The sequence below is a fragment of the Micromesistius poutassou genome (assembly GCF_964030765.1).
Source record: "Micromesistius poutassou genome assembly, chromosome: 14".
Classification (NCBI taxonomy): Eukaryota; Metazoa; Chordata; class Actinopteri; order Gadiformes; family Gadidae; genus Micromesistius; species Micromesistius poutassou.
In genome coordinates, this window is record NC_140284.1 from 9,451,281 (window position 1) to 9,475,519 (window position 24,239).

The 24,239-nt window shown below is 49.5% G+C and overlaps 2 protein-coding genes across 2 annotated transcripts; one reads left to right on the plus strand and one right to left on the minus strand.

Moving 5' to 3' along the window:
- The first annotated feature begins 1,420 nt into the window (after positions 1-1,420).
- LOC311358519 (immunoglobulin superfamily member 3-like) lies at positions 1,421-3,395 on the plus strand. The gene is made up of 2 exons (XM_084478570.1): positions 1,421-1,980; positions 2,666-3,395. The coding sequence occupies exons 1-2, from the start codon at positions 1,593-1,595 to the stop codon at positions 2,914-2,916; spliced, it is 639 nt and encodes a 212-aa protein (XP_084334696.1). The 5' UTR covers positions 1,421-1,592; the 3' UTR covers positions 2,917-3,395.
- A 10,272-nt stretch (positions 3,396-13,667) lies between these two features.
- On the minus strand, positions 13,668-17,183 carry rpe (ribulose-5-phosphate-3-epimerase). The gene is made up of 6 exons (XM_084478091.1): positions 16,943-17,183; positions 16,535-16,614; positions 16,279-16,418; positions 15,678-15,812; positions 14,279-14,365; positions 13,668-14,177 (listed from the first exon to the last, which is right to left on the minus strand). Exons 1-6 carry the CDS (start codon positions 17,062-17,064, stop codon positions 14,055-14,057), a joined length of 687 nt encoding a protein of 228 aa, XP_084334217.1. The 5' UTR covers positions 17,065-17,183; the 3' UTR covers positions 13,668-14,054.
- Between the last annotated feature and the right edge of the window lie 7,056 nt (positions 17,184-24,239).

Genomic DNA, 24,239 nt, shown 5'->3' on the forward strand with positions numbered 1-24,239 from the left:
GGTGTCTCGTGGCATCTGTCCAACTGGAAACCCGAAGGTCAGACAGATGCTACGAGTCTGCCACCAACGACACTGACGCATGCAGCGTCGTAGTCAAGGGCAACGTGGCCTCCCCGCCCCCAGCTTCCGAACCCCGCTGCATCCCTCACAGCCCCCCAACACATACAACCACACATAGGAACCTCCCATACAAGCCCCGTAATTCTATTATTTTCTCCTTTTTGCGTCTTTTCATGTTTCGTTCTTTGCTGTATTCTCACTCCGAGGCAGCAGGCACGCGATCCCCCACGCTAATAACCACCTCCAGGGAGACGGAGTTATTATCATAACTCCCTCACCTGATTTCCCGGCGGGCGCAGCGGGAACAGTCAACGCTGTATGGTTGGCTCATTATGGGGCTTTAGAAGCCTTCCAGGAAATCTTCCAGGGGGGGCCGTCCCTCCAGCAGGTGAGATGAAAGGACCGCATTTTGCCAAGACGCGACTTTGCCGTCTGTTCTCAAACCGGCGTTACCGTCTGTTTCCGAGCTCTGACCGATCTCCTGGCTGTTGCGCTGCTTGCTGAGGAACAGGCACCCAGGATGGGGGAGGAACACGAGCCAGCAGGCTTTGTACCGATCGGAGGCGGGAATGGTGGAGGTTGTGTTTGTCACTTTGCAGGGACAAAGGTTCTGAGAGCAGGGGCCAGCCTTTAAAGGTAAATACATCGATCTAAAACGAAAACGGACACCCTGTGAAAGATCTTCTCTGTCTCTTCACGCTGAGTTAGATAAAAGGCCCCGATCGCTGCCCGACTAGAAGTGTATCTGACAGGATCTGGAGCGGGCCCAGCTCCGCTGACAAGAAGCTCTTGTCTAGAAGGAAAGGCTCGGAGATAAAGAGAATCGTTTGAACCCGTCCGCAGCCTTATGCCCGCTCCGAGTCTGTAATTAACTCTTTTAGATTCCTTCAGATCTAAAGCTGACATTTTCTGCGAGCCTTTTGTCAATAACGATTCCCAGCAACAATTACCCCACACACACAGACCCATTCTCCTCTCATGTCGTGGATTCCCATCTGCTTTTGCCTGAAGCATTTTCTGTTTTATATTTATATATTTATCTTGCTGTTCGGTTCTATTTCAACGCTGGGAAGAGAGCTGGTCATTGGACTGTGTGTAAAAGGCTGTAGCCATGGAGACGGAGCCCCCCCCCCCACCCCCCGAGCTAACACCTAACCCTGCTAGAAAACTAAAACTATAAGACCAGTCAACGCCTCAGGCAACACTGCCTCGGTCGACTTTTCCTTCGCTGGAGTCTCCTTCGCATTTTGTGCGTTCGGCGTCTTGTTTTGAGTTTAAACGGGGGCCTGATGGGCGGGGGGTTCTCACCCGCTATGATTCCGGACTTTCCTTTTTAACTAATTTCCCTTCGTGTCTCCCTGCTCCCTGACCATTAACCGCCCCCGCCCCCCCCTCCCCCCCTTCCAGAGGTGCGGCTGCAGGTGGAGGAGGCGGAGAGCAACATCACGGTGGCCCAGGCCGGCTCCATCCGGCTGGGCTGCAGCATCCCCTCCCAGTCGTCCCGGGACTCCCGCTTCTCCGTGTCCTGGTACATGGAGCGCTCCTTCGCTTCCTACGGCGCCGAGGAGGACGACGAGGGCAACGAGGACGACGGCGGCGGCAGCGAGTTGGACGCGGGCGAGGCGGCGGAGGCGGCGGCGGCGGCGAGGGGCGAGCGCCAGTGCGTGTTCTCCATCGGCCACGACGCCGTCTTCGGCAATGGGAACTGCAGCCCGGCGGAGGACGGCGGCCCCGACTCGCGGCTGCAGTTCTCGCGGGCCTCGCTGGAGCAGTACGCCCTGACCATCCAGCGGGCGCTGCCGTCGGACGCCGGCCGCTACGTGTGCCACGTGGAGGAGTGGCTGCTGAACCCGCGCAACGCCTGGTACCGCCTGGCCACCAACCAGTCGGGCTTCACCGTGGTCAACGTCATCGAGCAGGGTGAGACTCGCGCACGCACACTGTGAACCCCCGTGCTAACAGAGCTAAGCTAACAGAGCTAGGCTAAGCTAAAGCGCGGCAGAACACTGTGCACCCCCCCGAGGGGCTAACGTGCTAACAGAGCTAAGCTAACAGAGCTAGGCTAAGCTAAAGCGCGGCAGAACACTGTGCACCCCCCCCGAGGGGCTAACGTGCTAACAGAGCTAAGCTAACAGAGCTAGGCTAAGCTAAAGCGTGGCAGAACACTGTGCACCCCCCCCCGAGGGGCTAACGTGCTAACAGAGCTGAGCTAACAGAGCTAGGCTAAGCCAAGGCACGTCACCACACTGTGAACCCCCCGGGCTAACTTGCTAAAAGAGCTAGGCTAGGCTCAAGCTAATGTCGCTGGTTCCCTGCCAGAGCTTCCCGTGAGAGCGTCTCTAACTTCCTGCGCGGCGGGAGGGCGTGCTAGGGAGCCGCGGAAGGAGGTAATGAGGTTGTCAGCGGGGCTTCCTTTGAAGACGCTGATCATGGCAGCCTCACGGCCGGCCGGTTATTCTCCCGCTCCTGCCGTCGAGCGGGTAAAACCGACACGGCCTCCCGGGCACCGGGGACTCACGCCATAAAAGGCGTGTCCCTTGAAGTCGCCGTCTCTGATACCCGCTCCTCCTTTTGATCCGCTAACCTTCTTCATCTCCGTCCGCAGAGTCCACGCTGCAGTCCGTGGTCTGCGCCAACGACTCCCTCTTCTACTTCGTCTTCTTCTACCCGTTCCCCGTCTTCGGCGTGCTGCTCATCGCCCTGCTGCTGGTGCGCTACCGGAGCCGCGGCCACGGCAAGAGCCAGGAGGGCAAGAACGGCGCCCCCCTGCTGTGGATCAAGGAGCCGCACCTCAGCTACTCGCCCACCTGCCTGGACCCCCCCGCCCTCAGCCTGCACCCCGGCTCGGTGGACTAGGCCCCATCCGCCCCGCCCGCACCGCGGACCCCGACCGACACCACCGCCGCCGCCGCCGCCGCCACCGCCACCACCACCACCACCACCACCACCACGGCGCCTTGGGGGGGCCCCGGGGGCCACGGCCAGACCCCACACCTGGCCTTCACCGCTGTGTTGAATTTGTCGATCACCTAATTGATTTGTTTCTTTTATCCGGACTTTGGTGGCTGCCTGTCTCGATAACATTGTGTGTGTGTGTGTGTGTGTGTGTGTGTGTGTGTGTGTGTGTGTGTGTGTGTGTGCGTGTGCGCTTGCTTGTTGTTTTCGGGGTGAGATATGGAAGGGAAGCGTACTTGAATTGTCTGTGCAGAGAGAGAGGTGGAAAGAGAGCCACGTTTCTCTCTCTCTCCCCTTTTTGTTTAATCTGTGGGGAACCTGATCTCAGTTCGCAGTTTAATTCATTATCTTTGTTCTCGGCGGTCGTCTGTTTATACACTCCCCCCCCCCCCCCCCCCCCCCTTCCAAACCCCCATCCCCCTCCCCCTGAGAAGAAGAAGAAGAAGAATAAGGAGATATAAAAGGACTTGCATCTCAGTTTGCTCGCGTGGCCAATCAGAGGGCAGGATCTCTGGGAGAGAAGGACCTTAGTGTTGACTCCAGAGCATGACGCGGGTGCCAAGGAGGAGTGACTGCACTGACCCCCGCTGGGCTGGTAACCATAGCGATGCTCTGCGGCCATTGCTGGTGACTAGTTTGCCCGGGTCCACACTGAGACAAAAGACAAGGACACACACACACAGGCCATGTCTGTCCCATTTAGAGTGTCTTCTGTTTTGTACTGTGTGTGTGTGTGTGTGTGTGTGTGTGTGTGTGTGTGTGTGTGTGTGTCCACGTGTGTGTGGTCTGTGTGTGTGTGTGTGTCCACGTGTGTGTGGTCTGTGTGTGTGTGTGTGTGTGTGTGTTAGCCCACCTGTCTCCCTCCACAACAAATTAGCATTGGCAGACAGAAGTAGGCTGTGTGTGTGTGCCACTTAAACACTGCCAGACACTGGGACTCAGTGGCACCGCAGCTTCCCTCTCCTCGTCTCCACGCCGCAACAAAACAGACCGAGGGAGAAAGGCATGATGGGAGATAAACAAACTGCTTTTTACCAACCACGGAAATGCGTCGGAATGAGGAATTTTCCAGTGCCAAGACCTCCTGATTTGTCCTCTACGACGGAAAGTTTGAAGTTTAAAGAGGAGCGGAAAGCCGATTTGCCCGCGGCACTGTAAATATGGCTTCCTGCCCCCTGCTGTGGGATTATGGGCCATGTAGGCAGTAAGGGCCGATTTATAAGCAAATGTTAAATTGGGTCGAGTGTTTTCGAATGCCGAAACAACATGGTTGGGATTGACTGAGATTCACTTCTTGCACATGTATTAAGTTCTTCGGTGTCTCCACGGCACGTTCTGCCTTTTTAAAATGTGAGTGGAGGAGGCTGGGGAGGTGATGCAAGCCAGGAAGGAGCGTGTGGCGCTCACGGTTACCCTGAAACCACAGTGTTACATGCAGATCAAAGCAACCTTGTTTTTGAGTTTAGAGGGCACTCCTGTTTTTTATTTGTGCGATTTAGCATTTTTATTTTTTATTTTATACTTCTTTGCAAAGCCTCTTTTTTTTTTTTTTTCTTTTAAATTATCCAAGCACTGTACTGGCTGTTGCCAGGCAACTGCAGCAAGCAGATTATGTCTCTAGCCTCAGTGCTGGCAATGTGGTAGATAGAGTTGTCCTGCACACTGCGATCCGTAGCATTTCATAATGGATTGGTCATTTTGTCAGTGTCAAAGTGCTATATATCTATACCTATATTGAATATGACTTTGGCGAAAAAAATCGATATCCACTTAGAGCTTTTGCTTGAGTCGTGTTTTATTTATTAAATGACTGTAACAACAAGGTAGGCCGTGTGGTCTCTGTAGAACGCATAGAGAGCCGCCAGCGATCCATTCCGACCCCCCCGCTAACGGGGTCTGGACGAGGGCCTCCCCGCTTGTCGCGGCGACAGAAGGGGTCACGACCTCGGGGTCATTCACGCCCTCGCCCACGACCCAGCTGTCACTGCCAGGCGGCGACGGGGCGGCCCGGGACGTTCTCATTCCCACCCTATCGATGTGTATATTGCATGACAATATTACAGGAGGTGATTGATGTTGTGTGAGCGGTGGACTGGTGAGCGCGGTGTGTCCCGGGACAGAAGCCCCCCCACCCCCCCACCCCCCCGGCCCTCCACTTCCTGAGCTAAAGAAGAGAGACGCCTTGCACCACGTGACCTCCGTAAGCGTGACTCCATCCTGCAATAACGCCACCACTTGTCGCACGCTCACCAGAGTCCAGATTTAGGAATACAGTTTGTTGTTTGGGTTTTGATATCATGTTTTCACTTGAAACAACATAAATGTCTACAGAAATGAAACACTCCGTACAGATGGACCTCATACATGGCGATGAAACCCTTTCAAAACACACTCACATCCAATTTGTCCATTTTCAAGTAGCCAAGTTGTCCAATCAGGATCGATCTCGCGCGTGGTGCTCTCCCATTGGCTACTTAATGCATGTACAGTCAGCGGTGCCGGACAGCCAGGCTGTGCAGGGCCTCTGGAGTCCGGCTGGAGGAACGAAGGACCTGTGATGGAGACTCTCGCTACGACACCGCCCCCCCCCCCCCCCCTCCGCGCAGTGTCGACCTGCCCACTGTGGATGTATTGCAGCCTGCGGTTCGGTACCCCTACCTCCCTGCCCCCCAATCACCTGCACCCCCACCCCCACAGGAAGTGGAGGGCCCCCAGCCTCCGTCGCTGTGACGACACACCGTGTCCGTGCTGCCACCGCCGTCCACCGGGCTGTACAGTTGAACTCTGAACTCTTGCGTGGTGTTTTTTTTTTTTTGGTAGAAACAATGACTCACCCCCCCCCCCCCCCCCCCCCCCCCAGCGCCGCCCCGCCCGGGCCCCGCGGGGCCCCAGTGTCCTGACGGGGCCCTAGATGGGCAGCGGGCTGCATGCCGTGGCTGTGTACTGGCTCAACTTAGCTGTAAAATAAATACTTAGTGGTGATGTGTTCAGTCAGCCAGAGCTGTTTTGGTTATTTCACATTTTTACCTCCCAAGTGATGTATTTTTAACTCTTTGGGTTATTGTTTCTTTTATTTATTTTTTAAGCGTTAGGGTTTTTTTTGTTTCTTGAACATCTGAGAAATGTGTGCACTGATCAATCAATTTGAATGATGGTTTTTAGACGATGCTTGTGTTTTTTTTTTCCCTCTGTTACGGCCATTTTAATTTTTTTAACGTTTTGTTTGTTACTATCAAATAGTTCCCAACCATTGTGACCGTCCAAAAAAGGCTATGATGAATTTATTGCAATAAAATGCAAAAGCTGTGTTTCCATTCCAGCCCTTTGTTTTGCCCAATCTGCAGATTCTCTGAGACCTTCACCCAGCCCCCCACCTAACTTAACTCATTCACTCATGGTGTGAAGCACTCTGTGTCAGGGTGAGTCTTCCAGAGCTCTGCCGGTTAGCAAGCCACGGTGATCTTTGGCCCCCACAGCAATATCTTTGCCCCCAAAGCAATGTCTTTTTACTCTGCAAGCCCTGTGTGTGTGTGAGTAGGACGGCCTGTCTGAAGAATAAATTATCTTCCTATGCCCTCCTTAAGGCTAACCAGCCTCCACTGACAGCCTCCGCAAATCACATCTCCCCCCTCATAACGCATCCCAGAAGCGAGAGGCCCTACCATCTCTCCCTGCCCCCTCCCACCCTGTCAAATCTCTCTCCTCTTCCTTCCCCCCTCTCTCCTCGCTCCCTCTCTCCTCCTTCCCTCTCTCCTCCCTCCCTCTCTCCTCCCTCCTTCTCTCACCTCCCGCCCTTTCTCTCTCCTCCCTCCCTCTCTCCTCCCACCTTCTCTCCCCTCCCTCCCTCTCTCCCTATCCCCCTTCTCCATTTGCGTGCATTATAACTAAACCACTGCATCAGTCCCAACAGCATCACCCCTCATCCACTTCATGCCACACTTAATTCCTCTTCTTATTCTTCTCCTTCCCTCGCTGGCGCTCAGACACATTTCCATTTACATGCACGCAACCACCGCCCCTCCCCCGTGACCATCAGGGCCTAAAAGAACCAAATTGGCCCACCTTCTCCATAACTCAAGGTGACACAGAGGAAAAATGGAATTCGTGGCGAGGAGGAGGGAGGTGGAAAGAAAATCATATTTCTGACTGTCGCACTGATGCATGAGGCCGGTCAACGGAGCCTCCCCGGGCTGTGTGTGTGTGTTTGTCCTAACCCCTGGAACGGAGTGCTATCTCAAACTTGTCACTAGCTGACGCAAACCACCACATCGAAAGTTTTGCTGTTGATGCCTCTCCGAGCGATATCTCTCGTACCGGGAGGGAGGCTAGTTGCTCCATCACAAAGAGGGTACATGACATCCATTCCCTAAAGTGTGCCCCCCTTGCGTGGGGGCACACCCACAGACAGACAGTACTAAGCGATCCAGAGCACCAAGGCAGCAGGCTGGGGAGTAGATGGGGATTTATTAGCAACGAGGAGGGCAGGCTGAGCAGGTAAATATAAACACAGAGATGAGGCACCTCTTCTTTGCCGAGCACTGTGTAGGGTGTGTAGGGTATAGGCACCTTAACCAGGTCAGAGGTTAAAACAGCAGCGCAGTCATCTCTAATGAACGGCATCAAACTCACACTCCTTTAGGTAAACAATAGGGGTGGGGCCTCCATGCTAAGGCATGTGTGGAGCCTATTGATTTGGTTCACTGGTGAAATGCAGCGAAGAATTTGACTCCCACATGCCAAATGGATGAGGTGGTTTGTGTGTGTGTGTGTGTGTGTAGGGCTACTAGGGGGTGTGTTGCATTTCAATCTGCCAATGTTTATGTCATGCCTGCATGGAAGAGTGAGGTGTGGATACAAATAGAACAATAATGGTTCTGTCAGTCGGAGCAGGAATATCAAAGCAGATTAGAAACACAACTAGATTAAGGGCAAAACGGGTTAGGAACGAATCATCAGAGAAATGTCTCTTTGATGTGAGCAAGCTAAGTGTGGTTTACTGTGTGTGTGTGTGTGTGTGTGTGTGCACGCTTGTGCGTGCGTGTGTGAGTGTGAGGCCATGTCATACGCATCACATGGCACCAATGTTCCACTGACAGCTGTACCACAAAAACAATGGTGGCCATGTTTCATTCATTATGTATCGAAACACACACACACACACACACGTGCGCACACACAAACAAAAGCTTGCATATAAAGACAGGCGCACCTCGCTGTAACATACTGCTCTGCTACATAATGGATGTGTAGTAACATCCTACATGAACCTCCGCGGGCTCAGCAGAGAGACAGGGAAAAGACGGATGTTAGAGCGGGGCTCTTGGGGGACGCTATACCATGTACACTCTCCTCCAAACTCACCCCCTCCCTGGTTGGGCCGTGGATCCATGGAGGCTGTGTTCATCAGCCTGACGTGCTCTTATTTGGACTGTAGCACGTGCAACTCAAACCAGTACAACAAACTGATTACTCGCAAACCAATCAGGCTATAATGCGCCAACCTGGGCCGAAGATCAACCAAATGTAACCTATTATCAGGCATGACAAACTGAATATATAATCAGTAATACTTAGGATTTAACTGCATCATGTGTATTTCTGAGGAAAAAAAAAAAAAATATATATATATATATATATAATTATATATATATATATATATATATATATATATATATATATATATATATATAATATAAAAATGTAATCTTTGCTACTTTTGACTAATCCTAATATTATCAACATGTTTACAACATGTTACCACACGTTATGACATTAATTTCCCATGTCACTGTTATCGGAGCGTTAATTATAAATGATGCACTACACACATATTCTTAACTTAATTGATTGTTATGTTTTTCAGTAGCATCCGAATTAGGTTACAACGATGAATGCCATCCAATACTGGCAGCATTGGAAACATCTGGAACTAGTTCCCTCGAATACATGATGTTAGTTAATGTAATGGTTTTAACGAGGCCTTAGCAGACATGGTGTAGTAGAGCTTGTTCGATACAACTTCACACCGCAATGAAGCCTCCATGATCATCACTAGCCGCGTTTACATGGACACTTCTGATCCGCTTAGAAGTGGAAGAACAGCTCAATATGAATAAAAAATGATCATATAGGCCTATACGCCTCAATCGGAATACAATTCTCTGATCGGAATAGAATTCTATGCGGAATAGAAGAGGTGGTGTAGTTCGCTATAATCGACATGTATATACCAATTGGTTTGGGGTGGGTGCGGGTAACTTAAGAGAGATGGCATCAGCAGCTGCAGTAGTTCGCAATTGGTCCGTCTGTCAGGGGCGGATCTACCGGGGTGGCATGGGGTGGCAACTGCCACCCTAAAAAAAGCCTTGCCACCCCAGCTGCCACCCCGGTTGGCAGCGCCGAATAAAAAAAAAATCGGCTTTTACGAGACATTTATGAGCGCAAGTTTCAAATGTCCGACTGCAAGTGAATGCAGCCAGGTAATATTGCCCCACCCCGAGCGCCCCCCACCCACTCCTGAGACTCACAATCGCTCGCAACGGCACTGATTTTGAATACAAGGAAGTCGCGAGACGGGTCCAAACCTCCAAACGAACAAAGCAAGCGGCACGGGAGAGAGATTACACTCTTGAGGTATTACTGAACTGTCTATCTATGAAGAAATAATAATAAGTAGAAAAGAGCAGGGCTAATGGTGTTGTAGTTCCCTATAAAGTTATTATGCTGTGGTGACAATGAATAAAGGTTAATAATAATAAAGTGATATTTGCGCTCAAGTTGGACTGATGATAGGAATATCTCATATTAACACAGACAAATACCTGACTGACTGTTAACTAAAGTACTTATTACAGCATTCTTTGCATATATTTTGAGCCCCATCCCCCCTGCTGGTGTAATAGTGCAGGTGTTTGTAAGGCAGGTAATTTAGTAATTATTCAGTAATAATTAATTACATTTTGTCTGACACCTTTTATGTTTAAATGTAAGGCTTTACTCATGCCACAATACAGTAAGTATAATGTTATTGAGTCAAAATATCTAAATGGGGGGCTTTCCAAGTAAATCTTGATTGATATGGCTTTAATTAAATCTGCATACTGTATATACATCTGCCACAGGTTGCCACCCCTTAAAATCTCCTGCCACCCCATGAATATTCTTCTAGATCCGCCCCTGCCGTCTGTACTTTTATGCTAACCTGACTCTCGCCAGATGAATTTTGTTCTGCCTAGCTCCACATCCATCTGGGATCGCTCCATTGGAGAGGTGTTTTAGAAGGCTGGGCCTTATCAAAAATCCTTGAACATGATTGGATAAACCATTTGTCCGTCATCTTTATTGACGTGCCAAACCTGGTCGGGAGAAGGTCGAAAACATCGTTTCCACAAACAAAAGCCTTCAGAGCCGTTCTCTGATGTTCTTTTAAAGAAAGAATATTCGCTAGATGGACAACACGGATGAAATAGCAGCATCAATGTTGACGCTTGCTCTCTCGATGCGAGCCGCCATTGTTGTCTGAATCAAAACAGTCGCTTCTCCGCTACGTCACATCTATAAAAATTCCGCCCGGCGGTCCTGATTAGCTCTCATCATTTTCTGGTAGTCCCCAAATATCTCCCAACGGGAGATATTTGGTCCACATCAGTCCAGATGTGTCAGGTGTGCCAGAGAGACAGAACATTCGCTTACGACTTTTGTAAAAGCCATATATACAGTACGTTCAGATCGCATGATAGGAATAGCTCTATTCCGATTAGAAATCTAATCGGATCAGAAGTGTCCATGTAAACGCGGTTACTGTCTTGGTTTCAAGTTGTCCCTCCCCCCCCAAACAACACACTGCCAGGAACTCTGCAACCACAGCTTACAACCACAGTTAACCCGTGGCACCCGACCCTCTTCCATCGCTCTTTGTATGTATTGATCATTTCCTTGTTAGCTGAGATGTGATTCAGTAGCTCGCCCACGTTGCCGCCGGGCAAACACAACATGGGGGCTCTTTTTTTTCAAATGCTATGCGAAGCTAGTTGTTAGATGTGTTTTTCAATTGTTAATAAGACAATGCGCCATCGGAATGGAATAGCTGTCTCCGTGCATAAGTAATGTCTGGAACAACTGCAAAGCTAATCAGGGAAGACGTACTTCCTGCTTTCCCCAGTGGACTACTGGGTAATTATGAATGGGGCTGCAGGAGCGGGTGCGGTGCAACGTGCTTAATGCAATGTGTTCTTAGTGCTGAGGAGGAGAGAGAGCAGGGGGGGGGGAGAGATTACCGTAACCCATAATGAAGCCACCAGCGAGAGGCATGGAGCGGCTGAGAAGAGTGCAACAGGGAACGGAGAGGACAAATTAAAGGGTGCTGCTGCCTGAAAAATTCGGAAGAGAAGACATAAATGGAGCAACCACTGTACATCACAAATCCTGGGGGAGAGACTGAGAGAAAATAGGATCTTCAAACGGAGGTGGTCTGTTGAGCCAAACGTTGTGGAATATGCAGCAGCCCTCCACACACTCTCAATCCCTTCTCGTGATTGTGGGCTAAATGTGTTAAAGCAAGATCTCTGTAATGTCAGGGTAGTGCAGTCCTGGGTCCTCCAGGCACTGGAGTCTATAGTGGAACAGGGAGCTAGAGTTAGTGACTGGGGTCTAGTGGAAAAGGGAGCTATAGTTAGTCACTAGAGTCTGGTGGACAGGGAGCTAGAGTTAGTGACTGGGGTCTAGTGGAACAGGAAACTAGAGTTAGTCACTGGGTTATTGAAACAGGGAGCTAGAGTTAGTGACTGGAGTCTAGTGGAACAGGGAGCTAGGGTCCAGACCTCCAGGGAACGCCTCTGTGCGACGGGCCGTTGCTCTGTGCTCTGCACCAGGGCTTGTGTTGCCAGGCAGTGTCACCTCTGCATCTCTGTGTACCAACCCCGGCGTTGTGCAGAGAAACGCCCGGGCGCGGGCCACTCTGGGCCGCCCAGACATCACCCCGAGTCCCAGGCGATGGCCGTCACTCTTGACTAATGCCACGGACGTTGAGCCCATAATGAGCCTCATAATAACACCCTTTCCCCTCACCACCTGCCAACACTTTTGTGTTTTCATATGAATTTCTCTTTTGAGGGAAGAACATGAAGGTTGTGGAAAAAAATGATGTAATTTAGACAAGCGGCAAGGACCAGTGAAGGGGAAACACCAGGTGGCGGCGTATTTCAAATGATTCCATCAACGCGGTGTGTCTATGCGCCGGGCTCCCATCCATCACTGCCTCTAATAGCTAATGGCAGCCCTCCTCAATATGGTTGCCATGGCACCAGTGCTGAAACTTTCCTCATTCCCTGGGGTAGGCCTACGTTTGATTTACGAGTTGGGAGCCCATAGCTTGTGCATAAGTTTACATAAAGAACACAACCGAAAGAGGGAATAGGGTACGTGTGTGTGTGTGGCTGTTTTCTGTTGTCCTCAGTTTCATTCCCCGTGAGGCTGCAGAGTAAACAGTGTGTGCAAGCACTGCTATAGTGTGAAGTAAGCCCAGGGTTCAAAGTGCACTTGGGGACTTCATCGACTCATCATCTGATCCCTAACTCTGGGACTCGTTCGTGGTGACAGCGACCCCAGGGCTTACACGATGCGTGTCCGACTCGATTACAAATCAAATGTCCCCCCCCGATGCATGGCCGTGTATTCGTCTGCAGACAACGCTGCATCGCCCGAGTCCACACGTATTTAGGAATATCCCCTCGTGTTTCAGCAACGAAGAATCAGCTCTCCAGCATCCATCTGCTCTCATTATGGGAGATAATCAACCATTATAGAAAATGACTCTGAAATGAAAATACTGATTTGAGGCATCAATATTTCACCAGGCTGCAATTGCCTCCGGGGCATGTGTTGCATTATTGAGAGACAGAGCTGCACGCGGTTTGAAGCCTGTCCTGGGACGTGTGTGTGTGTGTGAGATAACAGCTGATGTCTTGAACGCATAGTCACTACAGAAGAATTAAAGTCTGCATTACCAGTTTAGTTTAAAGGTATTAATCCTGCATATTAAACCACACATCACCCTACCACCATATTGGCTTAATCCAGTAAACCCTTTTTAATTGCCATTTCTGATTTAATGGCTTTTGTATATGTTCCTGATACACAAAACTATTTATCTTGGCTCTATTTTCTTAAATTACTTATTAATTCACTTGTAACAGAAATGCACTTATTATTCATGGTAACTTCCAGAATTTCAGATAAGTAGCCAGGGAATGAGGCTGAAGTGCATTGCTCTGTGAAGCGTCTAAATATGCAGTGCAATAGCTTTTCTAAAGCTATTATTTTGTCATTGTAAGCTATTTGGGAAATTAATGTTGTTTGGGAGCTAGCGACAAAAGCAAGGACATTGCGTGCAGAAAAATACGTCATTTAACAGAAACATAATAAGGAAACAAATACTGAAGTAATTTGAGCCTTTCGCCGTGATTCGTGCAGCACACACAGTTGTGCGCATTCGCATCATAAAAAATCCGTTTCCTGATTTCACAACTAGGCTTGAGTTGTCAAAAGACGCCACCTAGTGTTAGACAGACGTAGATCATTGAATGGGTCACAGTAAAGAAACCACAGCAGACCTCAGAGCCTGTGCTCAAACAGAACGGGACAGAAACGTGAAACATGATTCGGTTTTTTGTATTATGTTATTCTCAAAAATGACATTTCCATTAAAAGTATCCACACAAATCATGAATCAAAAATAGTAAGGAATGTTTACAGTCCACTGCATACAAGCCACTCAATCTTTCGCTGTTCAGTTTTATTTCCCGTGACGGTCGTCAGGCGGAGAGAGAGAGAGAGACTGGGCGAGTTTCCTGGCCGCGTCGGAGGAACCAAACACAAGGTGGGCCGCTTCGTTGGAGGACGGAGAGGAGAGCTTCCTTGTACCTCTGTAGCCCGCAATCTCGTGTCAACACCGCACTGTCCGTGCCCTCCTTGCGCCCAAACAAGGACAAATATACAAAGAGCGCTCTGTCCCCTCGCCACGGACGGACGGAAGGACGACCTCAGCGGTCCAGCGAGCGTTTCTGGATGGCCTCAGACACCGCCGTGCGCAGCAGAGCGATGACAGAGCGCGGGTCGGCGCTACCGATCACCGCACTGCCCGACACGATCATGTTGGCTCCGGCCTGCAGGGCGGCGCCGCGTGGAGAAACAAACGCACAGTGAGGTTCACAGCCACACACAACCATGGGGATACTAGGCATTAACATACGTTAACCCCTCATACCTCGGCACATCGGTGGATGGTGTCGGGGCCTACGCCTCCGTCCACCTCAATGTCCAGTGAGGGGAACTGGCTCCGCAGCCAGCTGACCTGAGACCCACGGGGAAAACATAGTTAACATCATGTAGTCAAAGTCAGTCAGCTGTCAAGAAAATAAGGGAGAAAATAAAGTCAAATAAAATAAGTAATATTTGCAATAAATAAATTCTAAATAGTGCAAAATAATTCAGAATAGTGCAAAGGTAAGGAAAAACAAACAGTATATGTAAATAAAGTTAAAAAAAAATGTTAATAGAAGTCCAGAGTTTGTGGGGGCAGAGGGAAGGGAAGGGAGAGAGTTGAGCTAGCAGAGCTAGCTAGTATCGGACAACATGGATCCACTACAGCTAGGTTGGGCCAAACATGGATCCACTAGTTAGCTAGTACCAAACATCATGTATCCACTAGTTAGTGCCAAACATCATGTATCCACTAGTTAGCTAGAACCAAACATCAGGTATCCACTAGTTAGCTAGAACCAAACATCATGTATACACTAGTTAGCTAGAACCAAATACCATGGATCCACTAATTAGCTCATACCAGAAAACATGGCTCCACTAGTTAGCTAGTACCAGACAACATGGATCCACTACAGTTGGCTTGGATCCACTACAGATGGCCATGTCAACACAGTTGATTGGAATTTGTCTTGGTGCCAATCAGGTTAAAAAAAGGCAATACACACACACACACACGAACATACAGTACATCAAATAGGCCTATATTGTGATTCCCAAACATTTTGGGAAGAAATACTGATAATGTGACAGGTTCATCAAGCTACAAGCCTTTGCAAGGCCTACATGATAAATTAAATTTATTAAACACCGAACACTTAAGGATAAACAAAACATCTTTGCCTCCAGATTCTCATGCTACCTATGGTGGCTGATACAGAGCAGAATTTTGCCAATCTTTTGGCTTCCTTCTTTATTAATCCCCCCAACTGCAGTCTTCTAACCACATTTTTGTGAATATGACCTAAGCTTCCAAAAATGAATGATATGAGTTGACATTGGTAAGTAACCTAGTTGGCCTATACGACTCACCAGTGGCTGGTATTTCAGTAGCGTAGTGTAGTAACAGGTGTCCATATACAAATCGAAGCAACAGCCCACCTCAATAATGACTACAGTCTCATTTACAATGACAATGTCTTGAGTGTTTGCCATGTTTTTAAGGTACATTGTGATGGAACCAAGTTATTTTAACAGCACTATGCTTAATGGTCTTACAGTCATGTCCTTGATTTATTTTTGCTAGATTTTTTGCAACCAGGTGCACGCGCACACACACTCCTTTACAAAAATGGAGAGGAGACAAATTTAGTGAATGTGACCCACGCAGAAGAGTCTCTCACCTTGGGCATCATGTCAACCATGAACTTCTGTCCTCCGAAGCCTGGCTCCACCGTCATGACCAGGGCCATGTCTATCTGGTTGGCCCATGGAGCCAGCTCCTCTACGGTGGTCCCAGGCTTGATGGCCAGGCCCACCTACAACACAAACACCACACATAGTCTGAGATGCGTCTACCACATGACGCCCATCAATTCTATCACATTATGGGCAGCATGTGGGTCAGGAGGTAGAGCGGGTTGGCTGGTCACTGGAAAGTTGCTAGTTCGATCCCCGGCTCCTCCTAGATGAGTGTTGAGGTGTCCCTGAGCAAGACACCTCGCCCTAACTGCTCCAGACGAGCTGACTGTCGCCCCTGCGTGGTTGACTCCGCCGTCGGCTTTGAGTGGCCACTGGTTAGGTAAGCTATAAGAATGCAGTCCATTTACCATTTACCACGGTCTCATCATTAGCCTCATGTCACGATGAAAAGAGAATGCTTACTTGATTTAAGACTTCCAAGAAGGAGCACAGCCAATACATACACAACAAATACATAAATAAATACACAGCCATAGCAAATACATGGCTGTGTATTTACTTTGCTAACGTCCGCTAGCTCACCTTCATGCCAGCCTCTCTGATCTCCTTGATGAGGTTCCCAGGGTTGGTCGTGGACTCCAGGTGAAACGTGTATTGATTGGCTCCGGCTGCAGACATTGGCTTCACCCACTGCTCCGGCCGGGACACCATCATGTGCATGTCTGCCCCGGGACACAACGAACACAGTCAATCTCTGGGGTCCAGAGGTCATGTTTCAGAGCAGAATCGACAGCACACAAGTTTTGACACAAGTTTTCTATGGGTGACATTTTCTCACCAAAGAAGGGATCCGGTCCTAAAGACTTCCGCAAACACTCGACCATCGGATGTCCAAATGTGAGGTTGGGGACGAAGTGCCTGAAAGGAGGACATTGGGACATCAGTGTGAAACAGCGTCTGGAGCTGCATCCACTGCGTTGAGAAAGTTGCACTAAGTTCTCCTAACAAAGAGTTGATGGGGAAATTAAGTTTTGAGGGTAGTTGCTTCATTCAAACAGTCTGCGCAATCCGGCCATAACAACACGATTTAACATCTGAAGACACCCGGCGATCACATATACGAGTTAAATGAGATTGACTGGACAGCTAGCCCAATGCTAACTCTACTAGCCGTGCACTTGCATCCAGCTCTTCGCCTGTTCGTCAAATGATGCCTATTCTGCAGGACAGGGGACCTGGTGCTCACCCGTCCATCACGTCCAAGTGCAGGTAGTCCGCCCCGCACTCCAGCATCCGGACGCACTCGCTGCCCAGGCGGGCCAGGTCGCTGCTGAGGATGGACGGCCCGATCTTCGCTGTGTACGCCATGCTGTGGTCGTGTGTGTGTGTTGTGTGTGTTGTGTATGTATGTTCTGCGTCCAGTTCCTCTCAGCCGGCTGACAGATTCCTACTTCCGCTTTTCAAAGTAAAGGTCCTTGGTGCGATTTCGACCGCCCCGATTTAGTACAACAGTATAATATATGTATGAGAGAGAGGTCACTAGAGGGCGCACACTTCAAAGAATAGCACCAAATACTGATGGTTCAAACTTTAGTTCAGACCTTGTTGGACAAATCTCAGCCTCCCCTGTCATAGGGAGCAGTGGTTTTGTGTGCAGTTCACAGCCTGTCCCCACTAATAGGCTTAAATTATGCCTTATTAACATTATTCCTGAAATCTGAAATTAAATCTGAAAACGTGCACACTGAGTTGTGGCGCTATCTTATTATCTTATGTTCTTCTCAGCGTTATCAGCAGTGAGCTGCACCGGGCAGCATGTCCGGTGGATTTCATGTAGCAGAGCCAATTATTTGTGTGTATGTGTATTCTTTTGGTCAGTCTTTTGTTTATACATTAATCGCAAACATTTCCCTGTTTGTTTTTAAGAAAGTAAATCTTCTTATCGTCTTTCTGAATGTCCGACATGCTGCTCCCTGGGTCGGTTCCACAGCCGGGAGTCCAGAGAATCGAGGTATTTTTAGCACCACTTTGTGTGCTGCTCCAGCAGGATTACATGTAGCCAGTACAGGTGGTTAATTAACAGCTAAACGCAGCATGCGTAAAACAGGTTTGAACTTGTTAAATCTTTTCTCTTTCCTTTTTTTTTTACATGGCATCACACATTAGGTTTTAATTACGCTTGGCAACCCAAACAACAGTGGCCAAATAACTACAAATCAAATCAAAAGGTGTCAGTCAAACAATGTTAATCATTGTAATGAGATCCGGTCTTAAAGATGTTATGCATACTTAACAAGTCATAATAGGAAATCTGCGGCCATGGATAAATGTGTTTTTGTTTGACCTTCGACTCCGAACCACAGAAGACAGGAACCGGAGCGGAGGCGGTGTGACAGAACGTTGGTTGTGCTCCAGGTTCCTGCCGTTCCTTATTGTGCTCCCCGGTTCTGTATCTCGTCCAGCCGGTTCCTCCGGCCTTCCGTCCGCATGACTCCAGCCTCCTGAGAAAACAGAACCTCAAGATGGGACCAGAGAGGACAGACACGGAGCGTACACGTGTGTTAGTGTGTGTGTGTGTGTGTGTGTGTGTGTGTCCGTCTGTCAGTCTGTGTGTGTGTGTGTGTGTGTCTGTCTGTCTGTGTGTGTGTGTGTGTGCGAGTGTGTCACCTCGCCCTTCCTCTGCTTTATGTCCCCCCTGGTTGGAGTCCGGTCCACACACGTACATGGAGAGAGACCCCCGTGCTGACCCTGGGTCAGTGAAAGGGACCCCTCCCTCCACATGGCTGATTGTCCTAATCAGGTCGGTCTTCCTGTTGGTGTATGTGTGTGTGTGTGTGTGTGTGTGTGTGTGTGTGTGTCTGTGTTGTTTCAGTGTGGATCCTCAACAGTTAAAATACTTCCTTGTTAAACTTGTTTGTTATCCGGGATATCCGTGAGCACAGAGTGTATGAGTATGATCCCTTCCACGCTCCACTGAGCAAGCTCACGCAGCGGAGAAGTGGTGGGGATGGAACTTATCCTCCTCTCTGCCCTGTAGGAGACCAGACAGAGTGAGTGATCTCAGGCCTTCCCCTCCTATCCTCACTATCCTCCCTGCTGAAGCTTTAGTGTAGACGACGTCTCACCTTCCGATGCTAAACATGAAAAATGACCCCCGGAGGAAAAAAAACGATGGCTTGCTAAAGCGGTGCAAAATAACACTAAAGCAAACTCGAACCGAGCTGTGAACCGCAGTTGTAAACCTTTGAACATGACAAGAACATATACCACTGCGGTTAAAACCGCCCTCACCCATCACACATCACAAAGACTCCACTGCCCAGCATGAAATGGCCTGTGAAAACACCCCCAGGGGAAGAATGGACCGTCCCTTCCAGCAGTTACTGGTCAGTGTTTAAAGAGTGGAACGAGTTGTTCCAAAGGGCTCAAAGGTTCAGGGTATTTACCCCCGTAGGATATGAGCAGAGAACACTTTGATATCGCTCCAGAAGCAGCACTCTGTCTCATTGGTGTAGCTTTTCATTAGAAAAGTGAGTCAATGTTGGTTGTTTCAGGGCTGCAATCTTTACTATCTTGTTCCACCTCAACAGCACCAGCCTTTCATGTCGAGGAAGGAATTTGGGAGGTGAGTTATAGCGAATTACAATACAACAAAGCAGTTTCTTTATTTTTATATTCCACCTGCAATTTACAAAGGGTTTGTTTTAATAAGGAGGAATATGCACCTCTCATAAAACAAGCATTAAGGGTTGACTTTGAACCCAGCTGGGAGATTTGAATGCCTCAACCTTTTAAATCTCTTTTTATTAGTTGTTTATAAATACTAATATATTACGTACCACACACAGGCACACACACACACACACACACAGTCAAGCAAGCTTGTGTGGAACAAAATAATAGAAGGAGCAGCCAGCTCGGTGTGTGTTTTGGCGCCTTCACCAGTAAGACACACAACCAGTACGACTGTTAGCAGGACCCCTTCTCTCAGGCGTGGTCACGCTGGTCGTGCAAAGACCACACCGGCGTCAAGTCCGCCCGGCGACGACCATCGCTCTGTCGGCAGCGGACACATGTCCTCGCTCTCCTCTGTTATCTCACGGTGTCGTCTCCCTCGGAAAGAGGCTGGAGCTTGTTGTGAGAAGAAGTGAGAAAATATTATCGCCGTGGCACATAATCAGGAGGGAGTCTCGGCGGCCGCCCAGCTGGTGTGTGGAGCAGCTGTCAGACCCACCGTGGAGCGCTTCATAGAGCCCAGAGATGTTCCTCCCCCACACACACACACCAGCACGATAAACACCCCGTTTCAACTTCAATGTCTTGCAGGAGATTATAATTGGATCGCATATGCCAAGAATAAAATGCACGGTACAAACACAATCTCCCACTCAGAGGAGTACAGGTGCGGAGAGACACAAGCACGTGATCGCCCAAACACACACACACACACACACACACACACACACACACACACAGACATTTCAAGTCAACTCCCACACATATAACCCAAATCATCTCTCAACAGCAGACACATTCACTCCGACAAACTCGCATATGACAACACACTTTCCGACCAGGCTGAGATCCCTCGCTGTGAGTGGGGTCAGAGGCCCTGCAGACAGGAAGTGACCTGCAGTAAACACGCCACAGCACCTCAGACGAGTGTGAAACCAGACATTTGTACTTGAGTAGGAGTGAAGCCTATCTGCTGGCCGAACATGTTCTACCCAAGCTTTCTTTGTTAGGATAACACACGGCGAGGGTAGAGTAACCATATAATTATACCCTCGTTTTATTAGACCAAAGCCGAGATGAAGAGCATGAGCCTCCCATGTATACGACCTCAGCACACACTTATACCCTGAGCTAATGAACATCGCTGACACTGCCTCCGCAATGGGCGCTCATGTGCAGTCCAGGCTCTCCTGATGTGAAGTGTATCTCGGCCTTGGGAGGAAGGTCTAAGCTCCCTCTGTTCTGCCAGTCTTCAAAAGACATCTGAGGACCACCCCTCCTCCCAAAGCATCTCATAAAGCGACTCCTGCAGTTTGTCGATTCTGAGGAGCCTCTCTGAGTTCGGTGCAATTCTTCCCTCCAAACTCGGTCATTATGCAGCACTAAGTAGTTCCTCTGCTTGTAATTGTGTGCTTTGAGTGTTCTCACTTAAAAATTTGGATAAAAGCATCTGCTAAACGACTTGATGTCAGCGTAGTATATCTGTTGTACTTTTTATGTCTTGTGAAGAGAGAGTGCAACGCTCTCAGCTTTTGAATTAATGCCGTGAGAGTTTGTGATTCCACAGCTTGGCAGTGTGAGCGCTACGTGAACGGCCTGCAGAACACGGGCTGGTCTGCACCCAGGTAAACGCGGAGGTAGGGAGGTAGACCCAGAGGTAAACCCAGAGGGAGACCTGGGCAGAGTGGGAGTCAAGAGGGGTGATTCCACTATCACAGTGCATACACACACCTACACATGCACCCAAACACATGCACGTGTGCACATACACACACATGCACACGCAAGTTATTTGAGAGAGGCTAGTCCAGCAGTCCAATTACATAAGAGAGAGAGAGAGAGAGAGAGCGAGAGAGAGAGAGAGAGAGAGAGAGAGAGAGAGAAAGGGAGAGAGAGCGGGACGGAGAGAGGGAGAGAAAGAGGGAGGGAGAGAGCGAGAGAGGGAGAGAGAGAGAGGGAGGGAGAGGTAGGTCAGAGCTACGAGTACACCACAACCCCTTAGAGAGGACTTGAGGCCTCATTATTACTGGGCTCCTACTGTCTGGGAGTGTTCATTCAGCCATTAATAAGTCCTGTGAGCTATTTCGCCTGCTTCAGACGGGTCGCCCTCCCGCTGCAGGAAAGGCTAATCTTGACTCTGCTGATGTGTTTGTGTTCGACATGAGACTGCTGCAGGCTTTTGGCCGATGGCGGACCTCATCATTGAAGGAGTTTGCCAGAGGGAAGTGGCAGATTGCCAGCGTGCAGCAGCAGCCTGCCTGTCTGGCTCATCCACTTAAAGCAATGCGGTGCTAGTTCTTGGCTTAAACGTCTCCGTATCCAACCAGACCTTCCTGGAGTTCAGATAATGACTACCACGTGATTAGAGCGCGATGCTCACGGCTTAATATACTAATGTAAACAATGACGGAGGAGGAGGGAGAACCACATGCTAAGGCAAACTCCTCTCAGTTGTGAGGGTGATTTATTGGTCGTTTAGGGGATTTTCTTCAGGATCGCAATGAATCACCATAGGGAAGTTAAATATGCTCTCTTTGAATTCCAATCTCTCAACAGAACCCCTCATCCATCTGCTTCTTCAGAACCTGAAGATAGAGACCCTTAAGTTGAATATGTACAGTGTTATTCAGAAACCTCATGAAGAGGACAAGAGAAACACAAATGATTTGTACATCGCTGGAGACTCAGGGGGAGATGTCCCGATTGCAGCAAATCAAAGCTGTTGTTTGTTGATATATGACCTGTGTTGTCCCCCAACATGTTATATAAGACCCACTGGAGAGTACCAGGAGACGCTCATCGCACCGTCAGGGTAGATGTCCTCAGGAGACAAAGTATACCAGCGCCTTGTCATTGTAAATGAGCCTCTGAAAACGGCCCATTAATGACTGTTTTGAATCAGGCGTGCATCCGCTCCACAGACCGCACACGTAAACAACTAAAACCCCCAAACAAACACACAACCATTTCCTCGAAAGGTCACATCCATGAGATCTGAACCGGTCTGACCCGTCCCAGGCCGGGACCACTGGCGGACCGGGGGGACCTGTGATCTGTGAGTGACAGCCTCATCACCACCACCGCACCGCGGGACACAACCCCGCTCTGTCTTCCAGTGAAGCAATAAGTGTCCTGACGCTCGTCGGGATCGTGTGTCGGCGTTCCTGTGGTTTTAAGACACCATTGATCCCCCCACCACCACCACCACCACCACCACCACCACCTCTCCCCTCCTCTACCCTCCTCCCTGCCTGTCCCACATAAGGTTTTTACTGCATCTCTGGGCTCGGCGCCCAGGGGACGGCAAAAAGTTCAAGCACACCGAATTAGGAATCTCAGAGTTACGTCTCTTTTTATTTCTCTGTTCTTTATGTGACTGCGCTGCTCCTCCTGTTCTGCTCCTCTGGGGAAGTGAGCCGTCTGGCTGTGTAGATCACACTCGCTGTCCCCAGGCTTCTGAAGGCCTCGCGGTGACGCACGCGCTGCAAACCTTTACCATCTGTGCTTTGTTGTGTTTACGGCGCATGGTGGATGGATTCAGATAGCGCTGACCTATAGGGCCCCGCTCACAGCGCTTGAGAATTAGTGCCTCGTATTCACCCATTCACATTAAGGATGGGACAACCTCGACACTTACTACCATGAGCCAGGAATCATGAGCCGGCGACTGCTGTCCCGTTGATGAGCTTGTGTCTTGGGCGTGGGTCCTACAACCAGGGAGGCGGCTGGTTGTGTGATACATACGATCTGGAGTAGATCAAATGGTGTAGGGCCTGTGTAGAAGTTTTATAACCCTTTCTGCGTTGCACAATGACCCAACATATCGCTCAACAAGCCTCGCATGAATGGGTGTGAGAGTGAGACACATGAATAGAGCTGTGGGGAGCAGCGGACCAGAGGGGGTATTAGATTCCTCCCAGACGCATCACTCTGCCAGGAAAACAGGGGAAGAGGCAGAAGAGGATCCATGTCATTTTCTTTTCAGCGTCTCTTTGTTCCGCGGGGAGTTGTTTAGCGGCGAGAGGAACTCATCGCTTGTCATCAGAGACCATTGTTTCGTACTTGTTTCCAGAGTTGGCTACAGGTTGCATTCCCTGAACATGATTTATGTGTGTAAACTCTGGAGTGTAATCTCACCTCCTCAACCCCCGACAGGCTGCGCTTAGCCCCCCCCCCCCCCCCCCCCCCCCCCCCCCCGTCTGTCATGAGGAGTCGATGGAGGCTTTGAATAAAGAGAGATGATAAACTCTAGAAGACGGCCCTATGATCAGGGGAGACACCGTTTTAAAGGGAGGTACTTTAGCCGTTTCGTTCCAGAAGGTTTCATGGGAGGGAAGTCTTTCTGGAGGACATAGCTGTGTCCTCATGTTCCTCGTTAAAACGTTAAACAGTATATACTGTTTCTACATGTCAGCAGAGATCCCCCTGGTTCTCGACCGTACAAACAAAGAACCGAACAGATGTAAAACATGTTGGCGTGCTGCGAGGCCATGTGAAAGCCATCGTGTTATCTGCCATATTGTCACCATTATGCCTAGCGGAGGGAAACCGCGTCTTCAACTGTGGGACGCTTTTCAACTGCCAAATAACGCTCCGATAAAGCCATTCATGGTGTCACATGTCATTGCTGGCATGAATCCTCAGCGCTTGTTGGAGCCACCACAGAAGTCCCGATTGAAACGACGCTGGAGGCTGGACTGCAACACGTGTGTTTAGTCAGCAGAGAGTGCTAAACTACACACTGGAACCAAGGCTCTGATTGGTGGACAGGAAGACCATCTAGAAGTCTTGGTGGAAGGGAGGGTGGA

Excerpts from the sequence above, each read along its gene's own strand:
- rpe (XM_084478091.1), bottom strand. The coding sequence starts at position 17,064 with ATGGCGTACACAGCGAAGATCGGGCCGTCCATCCTCAGCAGCGACCTG. Across the intron at positions 16,615-16,942 it reads CACTTGGACGTGATGGACGG|GCACTTCGTCCCCAACCTCA; the intron begins GTGAGCACCAGG and ends TCCTCCTTTCAG. Across the intron at positions 15,813-16,278 it reads TCAGAGAGGCTGGCATGAAG|GTGGGCCTGGCCATCAAGCC; the intron begins GTGAGCTAGCGG and ends TTTGTGTTGTAG.
- LOC311358519 (XM_084478570.1), top strand. The coding sequence starts at position 1,593 with ATGGAGCGCTCCTTCGCTTCCTACGGCGCCGAGGAGGACGACGAGGGC. Across the intron at positions 1,981-2,665 it reads GGTCAACGTCATCGAGCAGG|AGTCCACGCTGCAGTCCGTG; the intron begins GTGAGACTCGCG and ends CTCCGTCCGCAG.